Here is a 21436-nt window from a genome sequence, read left to right on the forward strand (position 1 = left end):
TTACTGTTGCTTCATAATCAATTCGTATAGTGATTTCAGATTTATTACAAATGAATAAAAAGAAAACTTCTAAGCAATATATTACAGCAAGTAGTTCAAAATCTAAGGATGTAAGTCTCCCTTTTTCTTTATATTTACCCGAAGCATATCTACATAATTGTTCTGAAGTTTTAGGATCATATTTTGATCTTTTGCTATATAATTCTCCTCCCCATCCTGTTTCACAGCCGTCAGTTTGAATGACTAAGTAATCAATATCCAAAGGTAACGTTAAGTGTGGTAATTGTTGTATCATAACTTTAATTTGTTTTATTAAATCTATGTCTTGTTGATTAAAGTATCTTTGTCCTGTCTTGGAGGTTTTATTATATAAGGGTCCATTAATTTTTCCTATATCTTTAAGATATGGTCGTGCGTAATTAAGTAATCCTAAGAAAGATCTAAGGGTTTTAATATCTTCCATCTTATCAGGAAAGTCCAAAATTTTACTAGTAATATGAGTCTGAAGAGTTATTTTTCCTTGGCCAATCAAACTACCTAAAAATTCAATGTAAGGAACTGCAAGTTTCATTTTTCGTCTAGAGACAATGAGTCCATGCTTTTCAAACAAATTGAAAATCATATGTAAATGTGCATAATGTTCTTCTTTTGTTTTAGAGAAAACAAGAACATCATCTATGTAAACACAAGTAAAGTTTGTAACTGATCTAAAAATATCATCCATCTTTCGTTGGAAGATTTGAGGGGCTACTTTCAATCCAAAAGGCATAATTAGTCATTCAAAGTGTCCTTCCGGACAAGAAAAGGATGTCCAGGGAATAGAGTCTGGGTGCATCTTGACTTGCCAAAAACCAGACTTCATATCAAATTTTGAATACCATTTAGATTTTTGTATTTTATTTATAAGTTGATCTTTATCAGGTATTTTATAGTCATCTTCATGGCAATTGTCATTAAGTCGTTTGTAATTAAAGACCATTCTAGATTGTCCTCGTTTTTTTTTCTGCTCCTTTATTAACAATAAAAGTTGGACTCCTATGTCTAGAATTAGAACGTTGTATGGCTTTTAAAGCCAGGAGTTGAGTAATATGCATTCTACATTCTTCTGTTTCCCAATTTAAATATTTTAAATCTTGGGATTTTATTGTTAAGTCTGGGTTAATAATATTTAGTTTACAGTATACTTTGTCTTTTTCCCAATATTTAGTGGGATTTTCTCCAATAATTTCAAATTTTTTAATATAGAAATAACATTATCCAAAGTATCTTGTTTACTAAGAAAAGTATTTAAATAAGAAGGTTTAAAGTCATCTTGATAATAAGTTTCTGGCTCAGTCATCCATATCTGAATCATTTGGGCTCTCAGAGTCAAGTATTTCTAGTTTTCCTGTAATGACAGTGTTACTTTTGGAATTTTAGGTGTTTTAGGCGTACATGGGCAAGGTGAAACAGAAGAAGTGGGATTACAAGATTCAGCCGAAGGGGTGCCACCACGCAGCCCAGCGCTAACCTCTGATGGATAAGCAGAAAAAATGAGAGAAATAATGGGAGTGGAAAAAAAGACAGCATAGTCTTTTGTTAATAAAAGAGCACGATCAGGGGAGATTAGAAAATTAAGACCAAGAATAAAGGGAATGGATTTATGAGGCATTGGCATAATCCAAAGTTGAGATAAAGTTAGGGGGGGACGAAAAGTTCCACAATTCGTAAAGAAACGAAGATGAACATTTTTCACAAATTTGGAGCAACTTAATTGTTGTCCATCAAATTATGTGCTAAGCAGAGGAGTATTAGTAGTTTTAATAAGTGAAGGAGGCAGAACAGATAGTAATCAATAGTGGAGGTGGTAGTTCACTATCCAAGAAAGCATGCAGAGTAAGTTCATGACCTTGAATATTTAGGGTACATTGAACTCGGATGTCTATAGTAATTCTAGTATTACAAATACTGGGAGTTTGGACAAAGATAAATTCAGGATTAGGAGGTGTTTCCTCTATAAGAGGACCCTTACCTTTATCTAGATAAGGATCCTGCAGATTTGAGCCTTCCCTTAATAGGGCTAATTCTGTTTCTAATAAATTAAGACGTGTTTCTAAAATAGAAACACGAGATTCTAATAAAGTATTTCGAGTACTTTTTCGGACATGTTGTGTAGGTGGAATAATAATCTGAAACCGAGTATTAAGACATAAATTACAACATTGTTTATGGCATAATTTACAAGTGCCTCTTTGTTGTAATGAATGATAGTATCGACAAGCAAAGCAGGGAATATGATCAGATCCCTGTTTAAGTTGCCAGTCATGGGTACAAATTCTTTGATCAGACCTAAGGTCAGTAAGGTTTTGTGGAATAAAGTGTTGATACATAAGAGTTAGGTGTTGGAAGTCTTGAAGAGTATCAGCAAATAAAGGGTCAGAGAAATAATCTTCCTCTTCAGCAGAGTCAGATGTATAAGGAGTGTCTAAGAAAGAGTTAATGAACGAATAATCTTTTGGTACAGGAGCTGGTAAATCCTTAAGGTCTAATACTGATAAGATAGAATAAATAGAAGAAGTACTAGAGACATCATCTTGAATATCAATTAAGTCTAAGTTTGTAATACCTACCACTTCAGCTTCTCTATTATATAAGTTTTTCCTTTCAGGACAAGCTGAAGATAAATGACCTGATTTGTGGCATGCAAAACAAGTAATAGTATTGGAATAAGTTTTCTTAGGCTTAAATTTTCTTACATGTTTATCCTTATTTAAAAAGGGTTTTTGATCTTTGCTTTTCCTAAGATAATAAGTTTTCTTAGGTTTATATTTAGATTTACGAGGAGGTAATCTTTTATGTTGTTTATAATGTCTTTTTCTAGTTTTTTGTTGTTGTGTACCATATTGTTGTGGAGTATATATTTCACTACAAAATTCATATTGTTGGTTTTTAAGTTGTTTTTGAATTTGAATATAAGTACATTTAGTTTTAAGTGTTGTTAAGATATGTTGTATACAAACTCCAATATTATCATATAATGGTGGTACTTGCAAGTAAATCCAAGACTTATAGATTTATTTTCCTAATTCTCCAGGTAATTTACTAAACAATCGTTCTCCTAGTTCAGGATTGCAATAGTTTCCTGATACTGCTGTGAGGGCCAAAAAGTCATTACAAAATGGCTTATATAATTCCAGTTAAACAGTTATAATTGTTCTAGGTCTCTCATGATTTATTTTTGTCTAATATCTAAACCAGTATTGGCATCTAAATCGCAGCATCCGAGCGAACATGTGACAAACAAAGTGTAATACGAGGATAAAAGATTTATAATACGAGGATAAAGGATTTATTTCCCAACTGCTCCGAGAATCGACCCTGCCGCTCTATCAAGCGATTGTGTTCACTCTGTCCAAATGGATGGTGATCGAGATTGATTAGCTGAGAAAAAGTTTTTTGGGGGGGCCTAGTGCGAGCCAAGCTTTCCATCATGGACATTGAGAGAATGAAAAGAAACTGTAATGCCATATTGATAAATGTTCAAATTCAAACACACCTGGTATACTATTTAAAATAACTCTAATGCAAATTTATAATTTCCATGAGAATTCTAATGCAAATCTACAATCATTTTAACAAGTTCGCCAGGGATTCAAATTAAGATACAACAGGTTGCCTAAGATTTCTTAGCCTACTGTAAACTGCTGCTTCAGCTTGCCTGCAACTCGGCGGATCAGAAAATTCAGTTAGTCGAGGCAAAACAAGGTATCCAGTCACTTAAAATGCTGCAGGAAGGAGCTCACTAGGTCTCATCGAGCAGATCCATTGGGCAGCGGAGGTGGCGGCATGGACATTGGCATTGGAGGCATAGGCCCTCCTGCCATCTGCTGCAGTGGCGGGGGTGGTCTCCATAGAGCAGCTGGAACACCGGCACCAGAGGGTGGTGGTGGTGGTGGTCTCATCATACCTGTAGGTGGAGGGGGCATGTTTGCTGGAGGTCTGAATTGTTGGAAAGGTGGTGGCGGCATAACAGGTTGAGGAAAAGCTTGACCAGGTTGGGGTTGCACAGGCCATTGCATGGGAGGAGGAAATTGCCCAACTGGCGGTGGCGGAGGGCGAAATACTGGGACAGAAGCAGCAGGAATGGGGCCATTGATGAATGGCCTAGGAGGGATTGCTGCAGGAACTGGTCCATTCGCTGGAGCCCCATTGGGAAGGGTTGGTGGTCCGCTGGCAAACAGGGTGTGTGGCCTGATCCTCTGAGTTCCTGGGTTGCTAGATGCCAGAACTCGCTCTGCACACACCAATAAAGGTGGTTCATGCACAAGGAATTTTACAAACATTAAGAAAAACAATTCATTAAACAGTTAGGTGAACAAACCACATCAATAATGCATCAAATTAACATCCTGGAACCACGCAATTAACAAAAGAGGTGCTCATACATATTTTGGTCATCATGTGTGGCCCACATTTTTTACTTGATACTCGAAGAAATTGATTGGGAAAAGAGAATTAAAGAATAATAAGGAAAACACTTATGCTGTTTTTATGGTCACTTTGAGCATGATGCATCACAAGGCTTGCAACTTCTTTTCTTACAACAAAATTTTATCATTCAGAGTAAATTTCAGACTTAAAATGTTTTTTGCTTTTAGTAAAATTTGTAACGGTTGTTGATGCAGATAAAAAACTAGCCATGGGATTTATGTTTGGTAGCTAAAGAATGCTATAAGAGACATAATTACTTTTTTTTATTTCCTTACAAACAGCATGTAAATCCTATCGCCAAATATGTTAAGGAAAAATTAGTGTTCTTTATATGGTTAATTCTTATAGAGATTCCACGAATGAAGAGCCTAGTAGTATTATCATAGATATACTCACATGCCTTGAGTATGAAATTAAAGGCATATAAAGAAGCTTCTGAACTCTTTTGAAAGACAATTGACTACAAGGCAAAGATCAAAATGATGAAGATTTTAGCTCAGTATACTATGTTAATCATTTTTAATAAATTATAAAATTCTATTAATATTGTATAATTGATAGCACATCAGTGATGGTCGATATTTGGATCTGGTACTCCCCACTTGCAAGCAATGACAATCAAGATTCTTAGTGAAGACGAGCTTTAGATATATAAATGATTTCAAGTTCATAGTTATTTAAGGTGTGCGGCATCCAAAAGCGCATAGATGTTGTGGGACCTGAGGCGCTAGGCGCAAGGTGAGACGCACGTCGTACCGAAGTAAGACACTTTGAGTATAAATTTTTATAATTCAAACATATATATATAATTTCTACCAAAATATTTCACTAATAAAATTCAATTATTTCATAAACTATTAAACAATAATGTAAATAAAAAATTCATTAACATTCAAATTCACAAACTATTTCACGTATTTTCTATGTGGTGTTGATTTTCAAAATATAACATCAAAGTAGTGTTGATTTTTGAAAATGATTTCCAAAAATCAATACCATAGCGGTGTCAAATGCCATAGTGATACTAATTTTTGAAAATCCCATTGAGAAAAATCAGTGAAATAAGTGGGAGGAGAGGAGAGGTTGATGCTGATTTTTAAGGGGAGAGAGAGTTGAAATAAATTTGCAAGGACCAAGGGAGGTTGATGTTCATTTTCTAGGGAGAGACAAAATCATGTAACAAAAATATGTCACATGCATGCATGCAAGTTAATGCAACTTAATTAATTTAAAGGGTAACTAAAGATATGGGTTGGGCTTTAAAAAAAAATAAGCTTCAATAGGAGAGGAAAATCGCGCCTTAAACACATCTTAACCTCTCAAAAGGTACGCGTTTCATTCAAGTACTACGCCTGGGTCACTGTCAAGGCACGCGCTTTTCACAACTATGATTTCAAGTAAAACTAAGATTAAATGAATAAAACATATATAGAATATATGCTTATTTTATTGGTCAGTGTTTAAAGATAAGAAACATATAATATAATATAAGAGAATGTTGAATGTGTTATGAAAAATGGAAAATATATATCAAAAGTTTAAAATTTTGAGTCGTGTCCAACTTTCAATTTATAACTAAAGCGATACGATTTTGATACCGTATCGTGTTGTCCCGACATGATTTTGTTACTTTTTAAAATATAAATATATTAATTAAAAAAATATTTTTATTAATATTTAATTGTTATAGATGTTTACTATTGAATTATATTTAAGATGTTAAATGTTGAATTTTTTATATTATCTTATGAAATGTTTTAATACCTATTGAGTAAAAGTTAATTTAATTAACTGAAGTCCATCAAATAGACATATCAAAATCAAGTAGATTTAAATCGGATTTATTTTGATCAATTTAAAATTAAAATTTATATATACAATAATTTAATCTATAGTAGTATATTTTATAAGATTAAAAATTATATTATATTTCATTTTATTTTTATTTTTCCTAACAATCTATTCCCTCCATCTTAAAGAGATTTATTTTTCTCTCATTGATAGATGAAGGAAAAAAATTAACCGGGACAAATGGAGAGAACAAATTAACCACATTAAATAGGTAAAAAAGGTGTTTTACCTCTCTATTTATCCTCGTGGATGGATAAAGAAGGGAAAAAATTAACGACAAAGGAGGAAAAATAATTAAGAGAGAAAGGAATTTAAATTAAATGTCTAAAAAATAGAAAATAGAAACAAAAATGGAAAGAAAATAGAGGAAGTCGCAACCTTGCAACGTCCTCAACAGCCTTGTGGATCACAACCTTGCATAGGACACCACAAGGTCTCGGCTTCATCCATGACCTTGCGAGGTTGTACTAAGGGTATGAATCCTCATAATTTACCTTCTTCCAAAAATCTCATTGAGCATTGCAAGTGCATGAGGTTGCTAGCCCTACTAGTTATGACCCAAGTCACCTTTGACATCAAACAAATAAGCATCCAAATTGTGTAGGTCAAGAATTGTACCTTCATCATGATTGTAATTTGTGATACACTATTACCAATTTTGTGGAATAAACCACTAGTCTATCCTTTTAATTAATTATTTGAAGGTATGGAAACAACTTAATAGTTATAATTTATTTTTAAATAAACAAAGTATGACCTTATAAACATTAAAAAGGTTGAAGTGACCAATTTCAGTCATACATAAGAGAAAATGACCAAAACTCAGCTCCATAGATAATGCTGCATATGTAGGAGGAGAGAGGACTAATACTTTTGTGTGGGCATGGTGTACCTTTAGATTGTGCATTAAGAAATCATTTGCCTAGCCTAGTTCTTAATGGATCCAACAGTTGGAAGGCATGAGTGTCATAAACAAAAACATTAATGTCCTCTAATACTTCAACTAATTATTGGCTTCCTCTTTGCGATGTCAGATATTGATTATCAGACATGGCAAATCTAAGTGGACCCCCATGATCCTATTAAATGACTGTGCAAAAAAAAAAAACCATTTGGATCAACACTGTGTAACTTAATGAATCAAAGGATTTAATGTTTTGGTTCAACTAGTGAATTGTCGATGGAAAAACAATCCATGATAGTTGGACCTCAAACAAGAAGAAATTCATAGCTGGAAGCTTGTTAATGTAATGCTTCTAGATGCAATAATGTCTATTAAAGCAGGAACCATGGTCTCAGTGTTGTTAGCAGGATGTTAACTTAAGAAAGAAAAAATACCTGCTGGGGTGCCATGTCGTTCTCCTTTAGTATCTTTCTTGTAAGCGTATGAAACAGTGATTTGACGATTACAAAGATACTGACCATTCATTGACTGATTGCAGCATACACCCAACAAAAGAATAAGATGAGAAAAGAGCAGTAAGAAAATTCCATAAAGTAATTACAAGCTTAACTAACTATTCCAGGAGTACCTCTATAGCTGCATCAGATGCCTCAAAAGAATCATAGCTAACAAAACCAAATCCTCGCGAGTTTCCAGTCTCAGGGTCACGCATTATCTGAAAAATAAACAATTTGCAAGGCTAAATCATAAATACAATACAGAGAAACTATAAATTGAATTTAATAATATGAACATAGTACACTGACACGATGATGTCATGGTAGAATGTACCCTTGCATTTCAACCTAATCTAAAATTACAATGAGCTGCATTAATCTATCATTTAATGCTTAGAAACACTTGCTCTAAAATTGCTAAAAGACTAAGAGAACCAATTATTGCATTGTTAGCCTCTTTGTTTGTAATGCGATTATTTAGTTTCCCATACTACTAATGCTTGACAAAGATTCTGGGTGAAATGAATAGAAAACTAAGATACTGAGAACCTTCAATCAGAATGCTTAAGAAAATCATAACTAAGAAATCCATGCAGCCACTGAATTTACAGATATCCTTATAATTTCAGTGACTGCTACGCAAAAATTCATCATCAACATGATCTTCTGTAATTGTTCCAACTATTTCAAATTGGCTACATGAATTTTGTGCTGCCACTGAACTCTATCCAAGGCCATATCACTAGTGAAATTTTTAATATTAAATTTTTTTTATAGCATTGACTAATTTTTCATTTGATCTCCCTCCATCTATTACACCTACATTGAACTCTTCATTAGAAATATTATAATTAATTAAATTATTCTTTATTACATTGATTAGTCTTCCTAGCCGACCCTACCTAGTGGGTAAGACTTGATTGTTGGTTGTTGTTGCTGATTGGCCTTAATTAAAAAAAATCAAGGTTGTGCATATTAAAGGAAAACATAGTTCGAACATGTATTTACACAACCAATAAATATTTCAATTAAGCGATATGAAACTATAGCAACTACGCATATTAAACGAGAAAGATCAAAAAAAGACTTTGTTAACAACAACAAAACATGATAAAATTTATTTAAATATAGATAATGATATAGTTGGAAAAAGAACCCAATGAAATAGGAGGATTCATATAGCCGATCTCACTTAATAAATCACTTTTTTTTGGCACTTTACAATACTCATAGATTAAATTCTTCCATAATATAAATTAGTTGGTGCCTTTAACCATGTCTATGTAATCTCAACCTATTTTCCCCCACTTTAATCAACTAGGGTTGTGCATATTTGTTGACAGATATTAGTATTTTTATTGATGCTTTCTAGTGTAATCCACGTGTCCATATACTTCAATCCATGCAATTCAAAAAAATTATTGGTCCATACTAGTTTAACATCAAGCCCCAACCTAAAATTTAGGTAATAGATAAGAATCATTAGCAAGACTAAAAATCAAACATTAGATATTTCATAAACAATTATATTCATGTAATCTTCCATGGCATATTGGATTGAATAATATATGTGCATGTGTATTGCGTATACATATAAGATAAACTTCTTCATGAAATAATTTCCATTTTTACACAAACACATACATGTCTCAACTTTTGAAATTGACGGCAGGGATGATATCCTACCAATGAGCTCTATGAGCCTTAATACAATAAAGAAACCGTGAGTCTCCACTAGTTGAGGTTGATAACATGAATATTATATCACCATTGAATTTTACATAAGGCAACTAATGTCTAGGCCTTTTTAATCACTTAAGAATTTTACATTATGCTTTTTTTCTCTTTTTATCATTACACAATAAAACACTGATTGAAACATCCCTACCTCAGAATCTATCAATCATCTTTAAACATGATAACATATCAAGAATATGTTGCTCTATTTTTTCTCAACTTATCAACAAATTTAAATCTTTTTAATTATGCTAAGCAAAAGTTTATTTGGTCTCTCTAAATAACTCATTCAACGCTTGTTGATTCGACTATGAAACAAATACAACTCTGTGAATATGTTAATACCAACATAATCTATATTTTCTCACGTTAAATTCATGTGGGTTACACTTAACTGCTAGCACATGCCAATATTTTTATACCCACTCCTACTAACTAATACGCCCTCTCTCAACTTTCCTATCTCTACAACAACAATTTGTGTATGTTATTTCATAACTATTTGTTGATTTGATTCATAAAGAATGATTAGTCATCAAATAACCTTTTTAACCTAGAAGCATAGGATGATTGCACAAGACACTAAAAGCTCCTCCATTTTTAACCACTCGACTTTCACTTGCTGAATATTTCTTAAACAATCTACATTCAACACATTTCGTGTTAACTTACACCTGCAAGAAATTGTCCCCACAATGAATTTGAAAATTTATTCTTACTAAACTCTCCTAGATCAGCACAATATTTATCAACAAAGATATATAATTTTATGCTCCAAAGGTTAGTAACTAATGGCATGGACCAGATAGATGTGTGACTACTGTACGTAGTCATGCAGACTATTATTTCCCATAGAATATAGCCGATACAAAAGAGATGCCAGGCATTACCTTGGGATTTGTCACAATAACTCCGAATGCACTAAATGTATCATAAAGAAGCTTTTCATCTACATCCTGTAATAAAACACTAAAAGTTACATATTTTATCTACCAATTCGCAAATAGAGTTGATAGAAAGGAAATTACTTTACCGGATCAAGATTACCAACGAAAAGGTTTGCCCCCACATCCAAGCTCTTCTTGTCTTGGGATGCCTACAATAAGTAGATGAAAAAAAAAATGAAAAATGGTAGAATAACAGACCCAGTTCAACTTTCATTTAACTGACTGATAGGAAAGAGAAAAAATGGTACAAATAACAAATAAACTTGTATCATGATGATAGAGGATGGTCCCTAAAATTATCAGCATTATCAAATGCTAAAGGTCCACTAATATTTGAATGATGCATGGACACATGGCAAGATGAATAATCAGAGACAGGTCTTTGTGGAAGTCCTACACAATATCACACAAGTAGCTAAGAAACATGAGATACATTTGGGAGCTGCAATGTAAATCTTATTCATTATGTTTAAAGTAACATGAACATTATTTGCTCATTAGAGAATGCTATTGCTCTAAACTAAAATAATAAGGAAAGATAACAAAAAAACCATGAAATTTAAAATTACTATGTCAAACTCAATCTGTTGACTTGGCATTACATGATTTTCTTGTTTGATGATTTAAAAAAAAAAGGAAAAAATGAAATCAACATGATAGCCAAAACATTTTAAAGTTGCCTCTAGCATGTTAATTTTTTAAGGTCCATACAGCAAACATTGTTTCCAAAAAATTCCTCAACCAAGTACCACGTGTCTTCCAAACTTTTAAGATGAACTTCAAAGTTACTCCATCTTTAGGCCTAGGGCAAAGTCACTGTGCCTTGTGTGCATTTTTAACTATAGAAATTTTCTCATTAAACCTTACCCCCTTAGAATGTCTTCATCCTACTGTTTGTATAGCAAACAATTGAAAACAATTACATCAACAAAATCACATGGTTACAAATGAATATATGATCAACATTGACATTTGAAACTTATAAAACAAATCTTGGTTATAAACAGAAATATTGATCTTATGATAGTTGGAACTTCTTTAACAGATCTTTCCCAATAGCCATGATCCTAACTGGTTCTGGCTCTGTACAAATATACTTGGGATTAACAAGGGCATCCAATATGTAACCTAAGTCCGCTGAGATATGGCTATAATAAGTTACATAAAATCACTAAATCAGTAACAAACACCACCGTGTGATGTATAATTATAGGTTACACCACCATGTAACTTACATCTTATTATAGTCAGTATACTAAAAATTTTATAAGCACACCACCAATTATTTTACAGTAATCAAAAACATACATTTCTATTAACATGAAATCAGAATGGAATACACATGACATATTGCAATTGAAATATCTTGAAACCCTCAAATTATGATATAAAAGCCTTGTATTTCAGATACCAGGGTGGAATACACATGACTTATCACAATTAAAATGTATTGCAGCCTTCAAATTATAATGGCCTTGTATTGCAATCGAGTAGTCAACTAGCAATTTCCATGCTTCAAAATGGAAAAAACATAGATTTGATTGAAATACTAAAATGAAAAACAAGCCAAGTAACTGGTAGAAATTGTGGGTTAATAAACTAGATTACTAATTGAGGTTAAAAAAAAAAGAAACAACAGTCTCCTGCAGTAAAGACTAGATCTGCATCATTGACTACATTGACAAAACCTCATATTTTGGCAAAGGATACACAAAGAAAATAGATAGATGCTACAAATTAGTGGGTATGGGATAAATTCATTGATCCAAGGAGGAGATACTGAACGTCAGAATCTAACACCCGCATTTTAGACGTTCATTTAAGAAAGCTCATTACTTGCACATATAAGTATAGAGTAATTTCAAGAAAGATTGGTAGATTGGAAAATTCAAATAACTACCCCGTTTTATGGTTTGCAGCACTTTGGTTGAATTCTATAATGCATATATATCATAAATCAATGCAACTAGTAAGTTCTTTCAACTATCATTCTCAACAATATGTAGTCTAGCATTCAACTCTGTGACAGTGGCCAATTTCTTTAATAATCTATGTGGTAAACAGGATTCAAGGCCAAGGGAACTACAAAAGTAAGACATTTTTAGGACGTAATAGGATAAACTATGGGAAAGTTGATCCATTAATTCTAATAGGGTGGAACAATGTTAGAAAAACAGAACATAAAGGTTTTTTTTTCTAATGTGAAATAGATTAAATGACAGTGCACCTTGTTCACACGTATTGGCTTTCCATAAAGTTTAATCATGTTCAAAATCTTTATAGCCTGCAAAAACAGGACCAAAAAAGGGTGAAATTTTCCAGATATAAAAAGGCAATTAACAACCAAATTGTTTCACAGAAAATTGCAAATGGAAAAAATCAAACGTGAATGAGAACTAATGAACTTACATAATCTGCATCTTCTTCACTGCGAAACTCGATAAATCCATAACCTTGATGAAGATTTGTAACTCTATCTTTTGGAACATAGACATTTACTGCAAAAATAAAATTACATACCAGATTATGGTTACCGAGTTAAATTCAGATAAATAATGAATCAGACAGCAAAACTGATTAGGCTTTTAACTTACCAACCGGGCCTGCTTGGACAAACAACTCCCACAATAACTCCTCCCCGACCTACAAAGTTGACAGTAGACATCAGAGTAAGTACAGGTTCACGTATAATGGAAAGAATAAGGGTTAGAGCTCGAATTGATGTAGCCAACCAAAAACCTAGAACCAGAGGCAGGAAGACATAAACCCTAGGTGAATCAAACTCTGAATAGAAGAAGGTAAAGGAACGGAAGAAGAAAGAAAAATAGTAGAGCACCTGAGGGTCAAGGTTGCCGACATATGTGGTAGCCTCCTGGTTCCTCTCTGCGGAGTGCTGACCGAGGAGGTTGGCTCCGACACCGGGGGTGATTCGGGTAGTCATCTCCGCTGCACCTTACCGCGATGGCAATACGCCACGGAGAGTACCGAGATGCACCTGGAGAGCGAGAAAGGAGACAAGTCGAAACGGCCAGGGGAAGGACGGAGGTCCGGTGGCGCCTGAGATTACAGGGATACTCCGGCCGAGATCGCGTTTGGTGTGTGGGCTGGAGTAAATAGGTGAGGTAAACGGGCTGGGCTTGCTGCATTCGTGCTTTATGGTTAATAAAAAAATTGTCAAATTTTTCAAAGTTGGGGGATTAAAGTCAAAAGGATAATGTCCACATATTAAATAATAATTTGCTTTTTATTATCAGTGCTAGTTGACATGACTTATAACGAAGGGGAACCCCTAGCATAAAAGGAACCAAGAAGAAAGAGAACCAGAGATAAATTTTAACAAATGCTAAAAGAATATTTTTTTACAACATAATAAATATATTTAATAATAAAAAATTTAATTTGTCATCATAAAAAGATAAAAATATTAAATTAATAAATTACAATTAGACTATTACTTATTGAAGTATTGGTTAACACTTGGTGACATATTAGATGGGCGTTGGATAAGAAAGAGGAGACAACTGCATCATACTATTTTTCATCTTTTGAAAATGTTACAATATTTGCTCATTTTAAATTGTTAAAAAGATATCTTTCTCAATGTATACGACTAGACTGTCATTCTTCCACTCGTCTTCCATTTTGTTACATAAATCAGTCTTCATCGCAAAAAATACTCTTTCAATAGAAGCAGTCGCAACTGGTAAAACTAATGTCATCTCAATCAGACGATAAACCAATGGATAAACTTGATTTTTTCGAGTTTCAATAATTTTTTGAGCAAAACTTCTCAAATCTTCAATTCCAGAAAAATTTGGATCCTGTCGTATATTATGAATGAAATTCTGAAGTTGTTGCTCAATAACTATATAATCATTTGTTGAAAAGTCCTCAGGATATAAATCATAAAGTCGAACTAGTTTCTGAACATTGAATTCAAAAAAAGAATTATGTGGATGAAGACATGTTATACAACTAAGCAATTCTGTGCTAACTTCTGAAAAGCGAGTATTCATCTCTTATATAATGATCCGGTAGTAAGAGCAAGGGGCCCCGCCCTGTGAATTCAACGCCACGTGGAAGTCACAGTGGCAGTTGTCCATCCGGAAAGGGCAGGGTCCGACCGGACTCCCGGAGAGGGCCGGGTCCGACCGGACGCCGGAGAGGGCAGGGTCCGACCGGACGTCCGGCCGGCCGATGGAATCGAACGCCCGGAGAGGGATGGGTCCGGTCGGCTTGCCGACCGGACGATATTCGTCTGATGGTTAAAGGTGCCCTGTCGAAATCAGGGTTCCGGCGCTCAGTGGAAAAGGTCGCGGGGCCGAGCGGACTTCACGCTCGGCCAAAGCCATAAGGTAACACTGCTAATAGTCTCCACAAAGCACGTGATGGAAGATCTCCCCAAGTAAACCACCGCATATGTCCGGCCGGATGTCGAGGGAGCTGTCCGCCCGGAAGACAGACCTGGAGCAAAGGGGAAAAGGACAAGGAACGTCTTTTTCTGACAGCAGGTATGTTTCACATGTGGGCCATGCTCCAAATCGTGTGACAGGGGATTCCGTTGTCCCATCGAGGACATGCTGAGACTGTAGCAGTATGGGTTAGGGAAGCTCACTGACAAGTCCTTACTGGAGTATGGGTCATGGACACGTGTACACCTCGGTAGGTGTACACTCACTTCTTCGCTGCCCTATATAAAGGCCCTCATTCTTCGCCGGAGGTACGCGGTCTACGAGTTTTAAGGCCACTGTTTCTTTCTGGAGCTTCGCCTGACTTGAGCGTCGGAGGGTCGCTTCCGGGAATCCCTTCCCGGCCCGACTTCTGTGCAGGTTCGCTGGAGCTTGGTGCCGCCAGTCGAAGATCCACGCCAACAGGCGGAAGCGTCACGTGCCCAGCGTCCGTTGATTCGGCATTCGGACAGGATCATATAACTAAATCAACAACCTAACATTACAATTTGCAACAATAATAATTAATAAGTAAAAAAAATATTATTAACAAATATAATAATAATAAAATATTTTTTAAAAAAAATAATACCTAATAGAAAATCTCCACACGATAATAATGCAAATTAGTGATAACTTGCCTTCTACGCCTATTACGATCACCTATCAAACAATTGTCTTTCATGTCCGGTACTGGGATCTCATTCAACTCACAAAATGTGTTGACTTTATCTGTATACCATCCTTCTTCCCTAAATATTTGAAATTGATCTTTCATACTCTCAATCAAACTTATGGCTTGGACAATACTTTGATCCTTTTGTTGTAACACAAGTGACAACTCATGTGTCATTCCTAATATCATTTTCATCAAGTGCAATATGAAAACAAACTCATAATTCTCCATTTTCTGAATCAAACTTTTGGCAACCCCTCTACTATCAAAAGAATTAGAATCATCACAAATATTCTCCAACACTTGTATCACTGAAGGCCACATAGATAATAGACGAGCCAATGCCAAGTAGTGTGATCCCCAACGAGTATCTCCTGGCCTTACTAAATTAGTTTCTTGATTTTTGTCACTGCCCGTATTAATCTCTTCATCCTCCAACATTACAATAATCCTATCATGTTCAATTTACCTAGTTGATCTCTCCTTTTATATGATGCTCCCGTCGTATTGACAATCATAGTGACAATCTCTCCTTTTTTTTAAAGGGTAGCCCGGTGCGCGAAGCTCCTGCTATGCGAGGTACAATGGATCTTTCCCCGGGACCCCGCATAGCGGGAGCTTCGTGCACCGATCTGCCCTTTTTTTAGCGACATAGTTAAAAAAAATCACTCACATTGAGATTACTCTTGGCAACAACAACAATAACTAATTATAATTGGTAAGAAAAGCAATGAATATATCTTGCATATGGATTTTCTTGCAAAATGAGATATTTCAACCCATTGAATTTGTAAAATACAGTACCTAAATAATAATTAAATAATAAGTATTATTGGAGAAATAACCCTATTGGATTTTTTCAGAATTTTTTCTAAATTTAAACGGAGTTCGTATGACACGTTTTAAGGGGTAGAGTTATTGGATTTGGAGAAAGTCTGTTTGGAATATCCCTAAGTGGGAGTTGATTAATCTCATTAAACCCAATTAACCTAAGTATAAAAACTAAACCTAGGTTTCCTTATCTTAGTTGATGCATTCCCTTCTCCTGATTTCCCTTATCACATCTCTGCCACTACCCACCTCGCAAGCATCTTCCCCTTCCTTAACTCATCGCTGGTGTCGATCGTCGACTGGTGATGTGCCCTAGCACCCCACAGTCCCATCATCTTCTCCCTCAAGTCGTGGCCCTCTCCTGACCCTTATTGGAGTCGCCATCCACCTTCCTCGACCAATGGTGTCGATTGCCCCGCAATTATCCTCGTCGGGTTGCGTCGCTCCGATTACCTGACACAAGCGCCCCTTCATATGAGGTCAAATCGGTGATGCCATAGCCACCGCTATTGCAAGGGTCAAGTTGTTGGTCTTCCCTGGGTTTTAATCCACCACCGCCTCCCTCTTTCATGCCCTAGCATCGCCACCGCCTGGCATCACCGACCGTGGTGTGAGCCACCGCATCTCAGTCTTCTCCGGTCTTCACAGCCAGCCTACCTTCCTCCTAGAGCTAACGCTGTCGGTTACCACAGACCACTACCGATCGAGAGGGGTGCCACTGCTATACCTTTAACTGTTGTCGAGGAACCATCATTGGTGCTGAATGGAGGAGCAGGACAACCATCAAGAGGAGATCTCTATCCCCTCACAATTGCGTCTAGGATTATCATCGAGTTGCTGCAGATCTGAGTGGAGAGCTCCTTGTTCATCATAGCTACACTTGAGATCTCCACCGAGTAGCTGTGAATCAAATTGGGGTAACAAAACTAAACCTAAGCAGATAGTGAGTAGTTCTTAATTGTTAATCTTGGATCTAATTATGGTCTTGAGTTGATTAATCTATACTTAGTTGTTTGGTGGGATTGATTTGGTGATGTAGCAGTTTTGGAATGCGATAACATGTCGATGATGGAGATTTGATTTCAAGATATGTTGTGGTTTGGTTAACTAGTGGTTGGTTATCAAGATCATTATCATATTTGAGTTAATTGAAATTGAGGTGTTGTTTTGAGGACATTAATAGTTATTCCTGTTGCTGATTCAGTTAGGATAGAAGTTATTTTGATTAACTATCAATTAATGGGTAGATGATGATAATTTGGAATCAAAGTTGTTAAAAAAGTTGATTAACCTTTAAGTATTAGTGTTAAGCGATGATTATGTTTCGATTAGGGCTACCATAATTGGTTTAGTGATTGGTTTAGTTATTTGATTCATATGAGAGTAGCTAATAATATCTATTGATGTAGGACTTTGATTTGGGGTGAGCTGCACAACATGAATTTTATTTTGATACAATCGACATATCAAGGCGGGTACTTCTTATCTTGATTCTGTAGTACTTTGAACTTAATGCATGAGCTATATTCGGATAGTTGTTATATTTATCTTGACTCCACTCATATTTTTCTGAGCTTGATACTTATCCACTCGATCTTTGGGATAATCGATTTGATGTATATGCAATCTCTCGTTGTTATCCATGATATTTAGCATATACAAGATACTAGATACTATACTTACTTGTTTTGACTGCTATTTATTCATATACCTTGTTGAGCATGACGGCTTCATGTAGCATACCTAGTTTCTGTTTATATTTGTGATGACTACTGCATCTTGCACATCATGTCATTGCATGCATGCCGACAACCATGTCTCCCTTGTGGTTGAGAGGGTTGTTGCCTAGAGCCGCACGCTTGGTCACTCATGGGTAGTGATAGCTGGAGCAAATGTCGCTTGTCTTGTCGTGCCACACTTAACCACTCATGGGTAGTGGTAGCTGGAGTTGTGAGAAGCGAGGACCCCTTCGCTATGTAGCTAGATAGCTACTCAGCACTCAGTCACTCGAGAGTAGTGGCGGCCTTTGAGTGAGTACAGTTGTCATCGATCCCGCCTCTCGACCATACATGGATCGTGGTGTAGAGAGGTGGGCGGGGTGACCATCCATGCATACACTGTTATTATTATACCCCGCTGATAATGTTGATTACTTATTTATGCAGTTGTTTTATTATATCCATGTGATATATTTACATATGCTAAGTTATATACTTGTTGCATGCGTTTAGACACTGCTTACTTGTTAGCAGTATGTATATACCTCACATGTTACCCTTGTAGTTTTAAGCAATACTATGGCAGATCCTCATTATCCTTAACCTACTATTACTAGCCTAGGATATGGTTTCAGGTATGGACATTTATTATGATATCACTGTAGTATCTGTTATTTTTCCTACGAGACTATATACCTTTGTATCTCTAGTTCTTTATTATGTTCATACACTATCTATCTATTACTCGTTGAGTCACAACATTCACCACCCCTTGAACTGGTTTATTTCGCCAGGTAGCAGGTAAATGATTTATGGAGTCACCTGGAGATCCTGTCTGCCAGTCCCATGTCACATCGAGTGACTTCTTCCGTTATTGCTTCCATTCGTATTTTTGGTTTTGGACTTATTCATGTATATATATCTTTTGTATGGAGTTCAACTTTGTGGTTTCTTATATTGGTTTGATGTTGTTGTGTCAAGACGAGCCAGCTCGCAGTTAGTTGTATTATAGTTTTGTGATAATTATTTTGTGACTTTCGTCGTGTTTTGTTTCAGCCATGTGGGCTATTTATTAATTGCGTGGTTGTGTTCACATCTTGTTGTGTTAGCTGTAGTTTGCTTGTAAGTAGCCTTGGAGCAATGCATACTTGTTTCATTTGTCATTGTTATAGGGGAGGTGTTGTCCAATTTTCGTCGAATAACTTACCCGTGGGGTGTGACAGAATTCACCCTGCATATTTGAAGTTCCATCATATCCTTAATCTCTCAGTCTAGATAATGATAATCCATGTTTCACAAATAAAGCATTGATAACATCCTTCAAAGAATGAGAGCTAGTGCCAGATACATGTACAATTGCAAGGAATCGTTCAATCACCTATCCTTTTTTGTTCATATATCTCAAAACAATTCTCATTTGCTCCTTCACTGAAATGTCTCGAGATTCATCAACCATTAAGGAGAAAACATTGTTTCCAATATATTCGATTATGGAAGTGTGATCTCAGAGGCACAAGCACGCATAAGGTCTTTTTGAATTGCTGGAGAAATCATTTGATTATTTCTAGGAGCATTTTGATTAACAACCTTTGAAACTTCCTCATTTCTTTGACTGTACCATTCAAGCAATTCAAGAAAGTTTCCTCTATTTAAAGAATTACTTAACTCATCATGTCCATGGGAAGACAGTTCCTGCTTCAAAAGAAATCGCATAACATCTAACATTGTTGTTAAACGGGTGCGATAAGAAACCTCTATATCTCACCATGTACTCGTAATATATTTGAAACACTATGTCTTAGATCTTGAAAAGATTCAAACTGTACTCTAGCATGATTGTGACAACTATCTACGCCACCATTGCAAATTGAATCTTTCTAAAGCATTTTTCCAATTATTGAATCCCATTTTTACAAAGGCATACTCTTTATATCGACCTCCTTTATTTGATGGTTTAAAAAGATAACACGATAAGCAAAACGTTGCATCTTTTGATATGCTATATTCTAGCCATGGATATATTTTATACCAACTATCTTAGAAACTCCTTTCTTGATTACCAAAAGATCTTTTTGGATACATATTCTCAATTGGTTGACAAGGCTCCTAATCAAGTACTCTCTTCGGACTTGATCTCAAATAGAAATATCAAACTTTTCAATTGATTTTCGTAATCCCGGATCACTAACAATATCATTTAAATATAATTCCACATGAGATTGAATTTCCACAGCATCACTAATATTAGGATCATTAGAAGAACTCTCACGAAAATGTTTAGGTTTAAAAAATCTCTCCATAATCTACATAAATAAATAATTAAAAATAAAGTTATGTACATTATGTAATTAAATTAATATTCACAATTAATTTAAACCCTAAACTTCTAATTTAAATTGAAATAAAAAAGTAAAAAAATAAGAATGGTAAAAAAAAAATTAACCTTGAATTATGTGAATGACTTGAGCGATGGTGACCTGGTGGCTGGGGATTTCCAAATAAGACAATGAATCTGCAAAACAAGTGAGAAGTCGATAAAAGAATACAATGAGTTTACTATTACCTCGAATAGAACTGAATAATATTAATTTTCATACTTTATACTTGGTAGTTGGTAGTCAATAGAACAATTTAAAATAGAAAAGATCAAGAGAACAAAGTCGCACACAATCCAATCAATGAATCAACACTAGAAAAAAAATAAAAAATAGAGAAAAAACCAGAGACGGAGGCGAGGCGAGGGACTTAGTGGGCGGCTGTTGACTGCTGCAGTGTTGCTGGCCTGCTGTGCTGCAGTCGGCGGGTGGCGGACTGGTGGGTGGCAGACCGATGGGCGACGGACGACAGACAACGAACAACAGACGACGGATGACAAACAAGCGATGGCAAAGAAAAAAAGAGCAACGAAGAACGAACGAAGCGCTGACTGCTAAGGCGGAGTCGCGAAGAGGGAGAGCAGAGCAATTACAACGAAGGGGAAAAAATAAATGACCTATTGGGCTTGTGCTGCAAAGTGAGGCATATGTATTTTATTTATAAAAAAAAAATTTTAAAAATAGATGAGAACCTTCTTCCCCGGCTTGCATTTCTGTCGGATGCCGAACTTCTCACGCCACTAACTTCTCCTTGGCTCTATCTCTAGCAAATCTCAGCGAGGGCTTCAGCCCCCTCCAACTCTCACCTAGATCCGCTAGTGAAAGGAACTAATAGTAGATGATTTATAGGCGATTGTCGTTAGAGATGATTAATCTTACTATTAATGTAACCTAATATCGACAACGAATCCATGAATAGTCATTTATAAAGGTTTCAAATGTAACCTATAATATAATTATCTTTTGTATGGTAAATGCCCAA

General features: G+C 35.5%; 1 protein-coding gene across 2 annotated transcripts; it reads right to left on the reverse strand.

The window, feature by feature from the left end:
- Positions 1-3541: 3541 nt before the first annotated feature.
- Positions 3542-13522, reverse strand: LOC122042433 (splicing factor 3B subunit 4-like). Of its 2 annotated transcripts, XM_042602558.1 has the most exons (10): positions 13243-13522; positions 13001-13049; positions 12816-12904; positions 12634-12690; positions 10493-10555; positions 10350-10415; positions 7854-7940; positions 7660-7753; positions 3783-4273; positions 3542-3697 (listed from the first exon to the last, which is right to left on the reverse strand). In XM_042602558.1, exons 1-9 carry the CDS (start codon positions 13345-13347, stop codon positions 3789-3791), a joined length of 1095 nt encoding a protein of 364 aa, XP_042458492.1. In that variant the 5' UTR covers positions 13348-13522; the 3' UTR covers positions 3542-3697; positions 3783-3788. The 2 variants fall into 2 exon arrangements, with proteins under 2 accessions (XP_042458492.1, XP_042458491.1); XM_042602557.1 differs by having other exon boundaries at positions 3542-4273.
- Positions 13523-21436: the final 7914 nt, after the last annotated feature.

The sequence above is a fragment of the Zingiber officinale genome, chromosome 2A (genome assembly GCF_018446385.1).
Source record: "Zingiber officinale cultivar Zhangliang chromosome 2A, Zo_v1.1, whole genome shotgun sequence".
Taxonomy (NCBI): Eukaryota; Viridiplantae; Streptophyta; class Magnoliopsida; order Zingiberales; family Zingiberaceae; genus Zingiber; species Zingiber officinale.

Bases quoted from the DNA above. Each gene is read 5' to 3' on its own strand.
- LOC122042433 (XM_042602558.1), bottom strand. From the start codon at position 13,347: ATGACTACCCGAATCACCCCCGGTGTCGGAGCCAACCTCCTCGGTCAG. The intron at 12,905-13,000 runs GTAAGTTAAAAG...TTATTTTTGCAG, and splicing joins TGTCCAAGCAGGCCCGGTTG to TAAATGTCTATGTTCCAAAA. The intron at 7,754-7,853 runs GTACTCCTGGAA...TGCTGCAATCAG, and splicing joins CATCTGATGCAGCTATAGAG to TCAATGAATGGTCAGTATCT.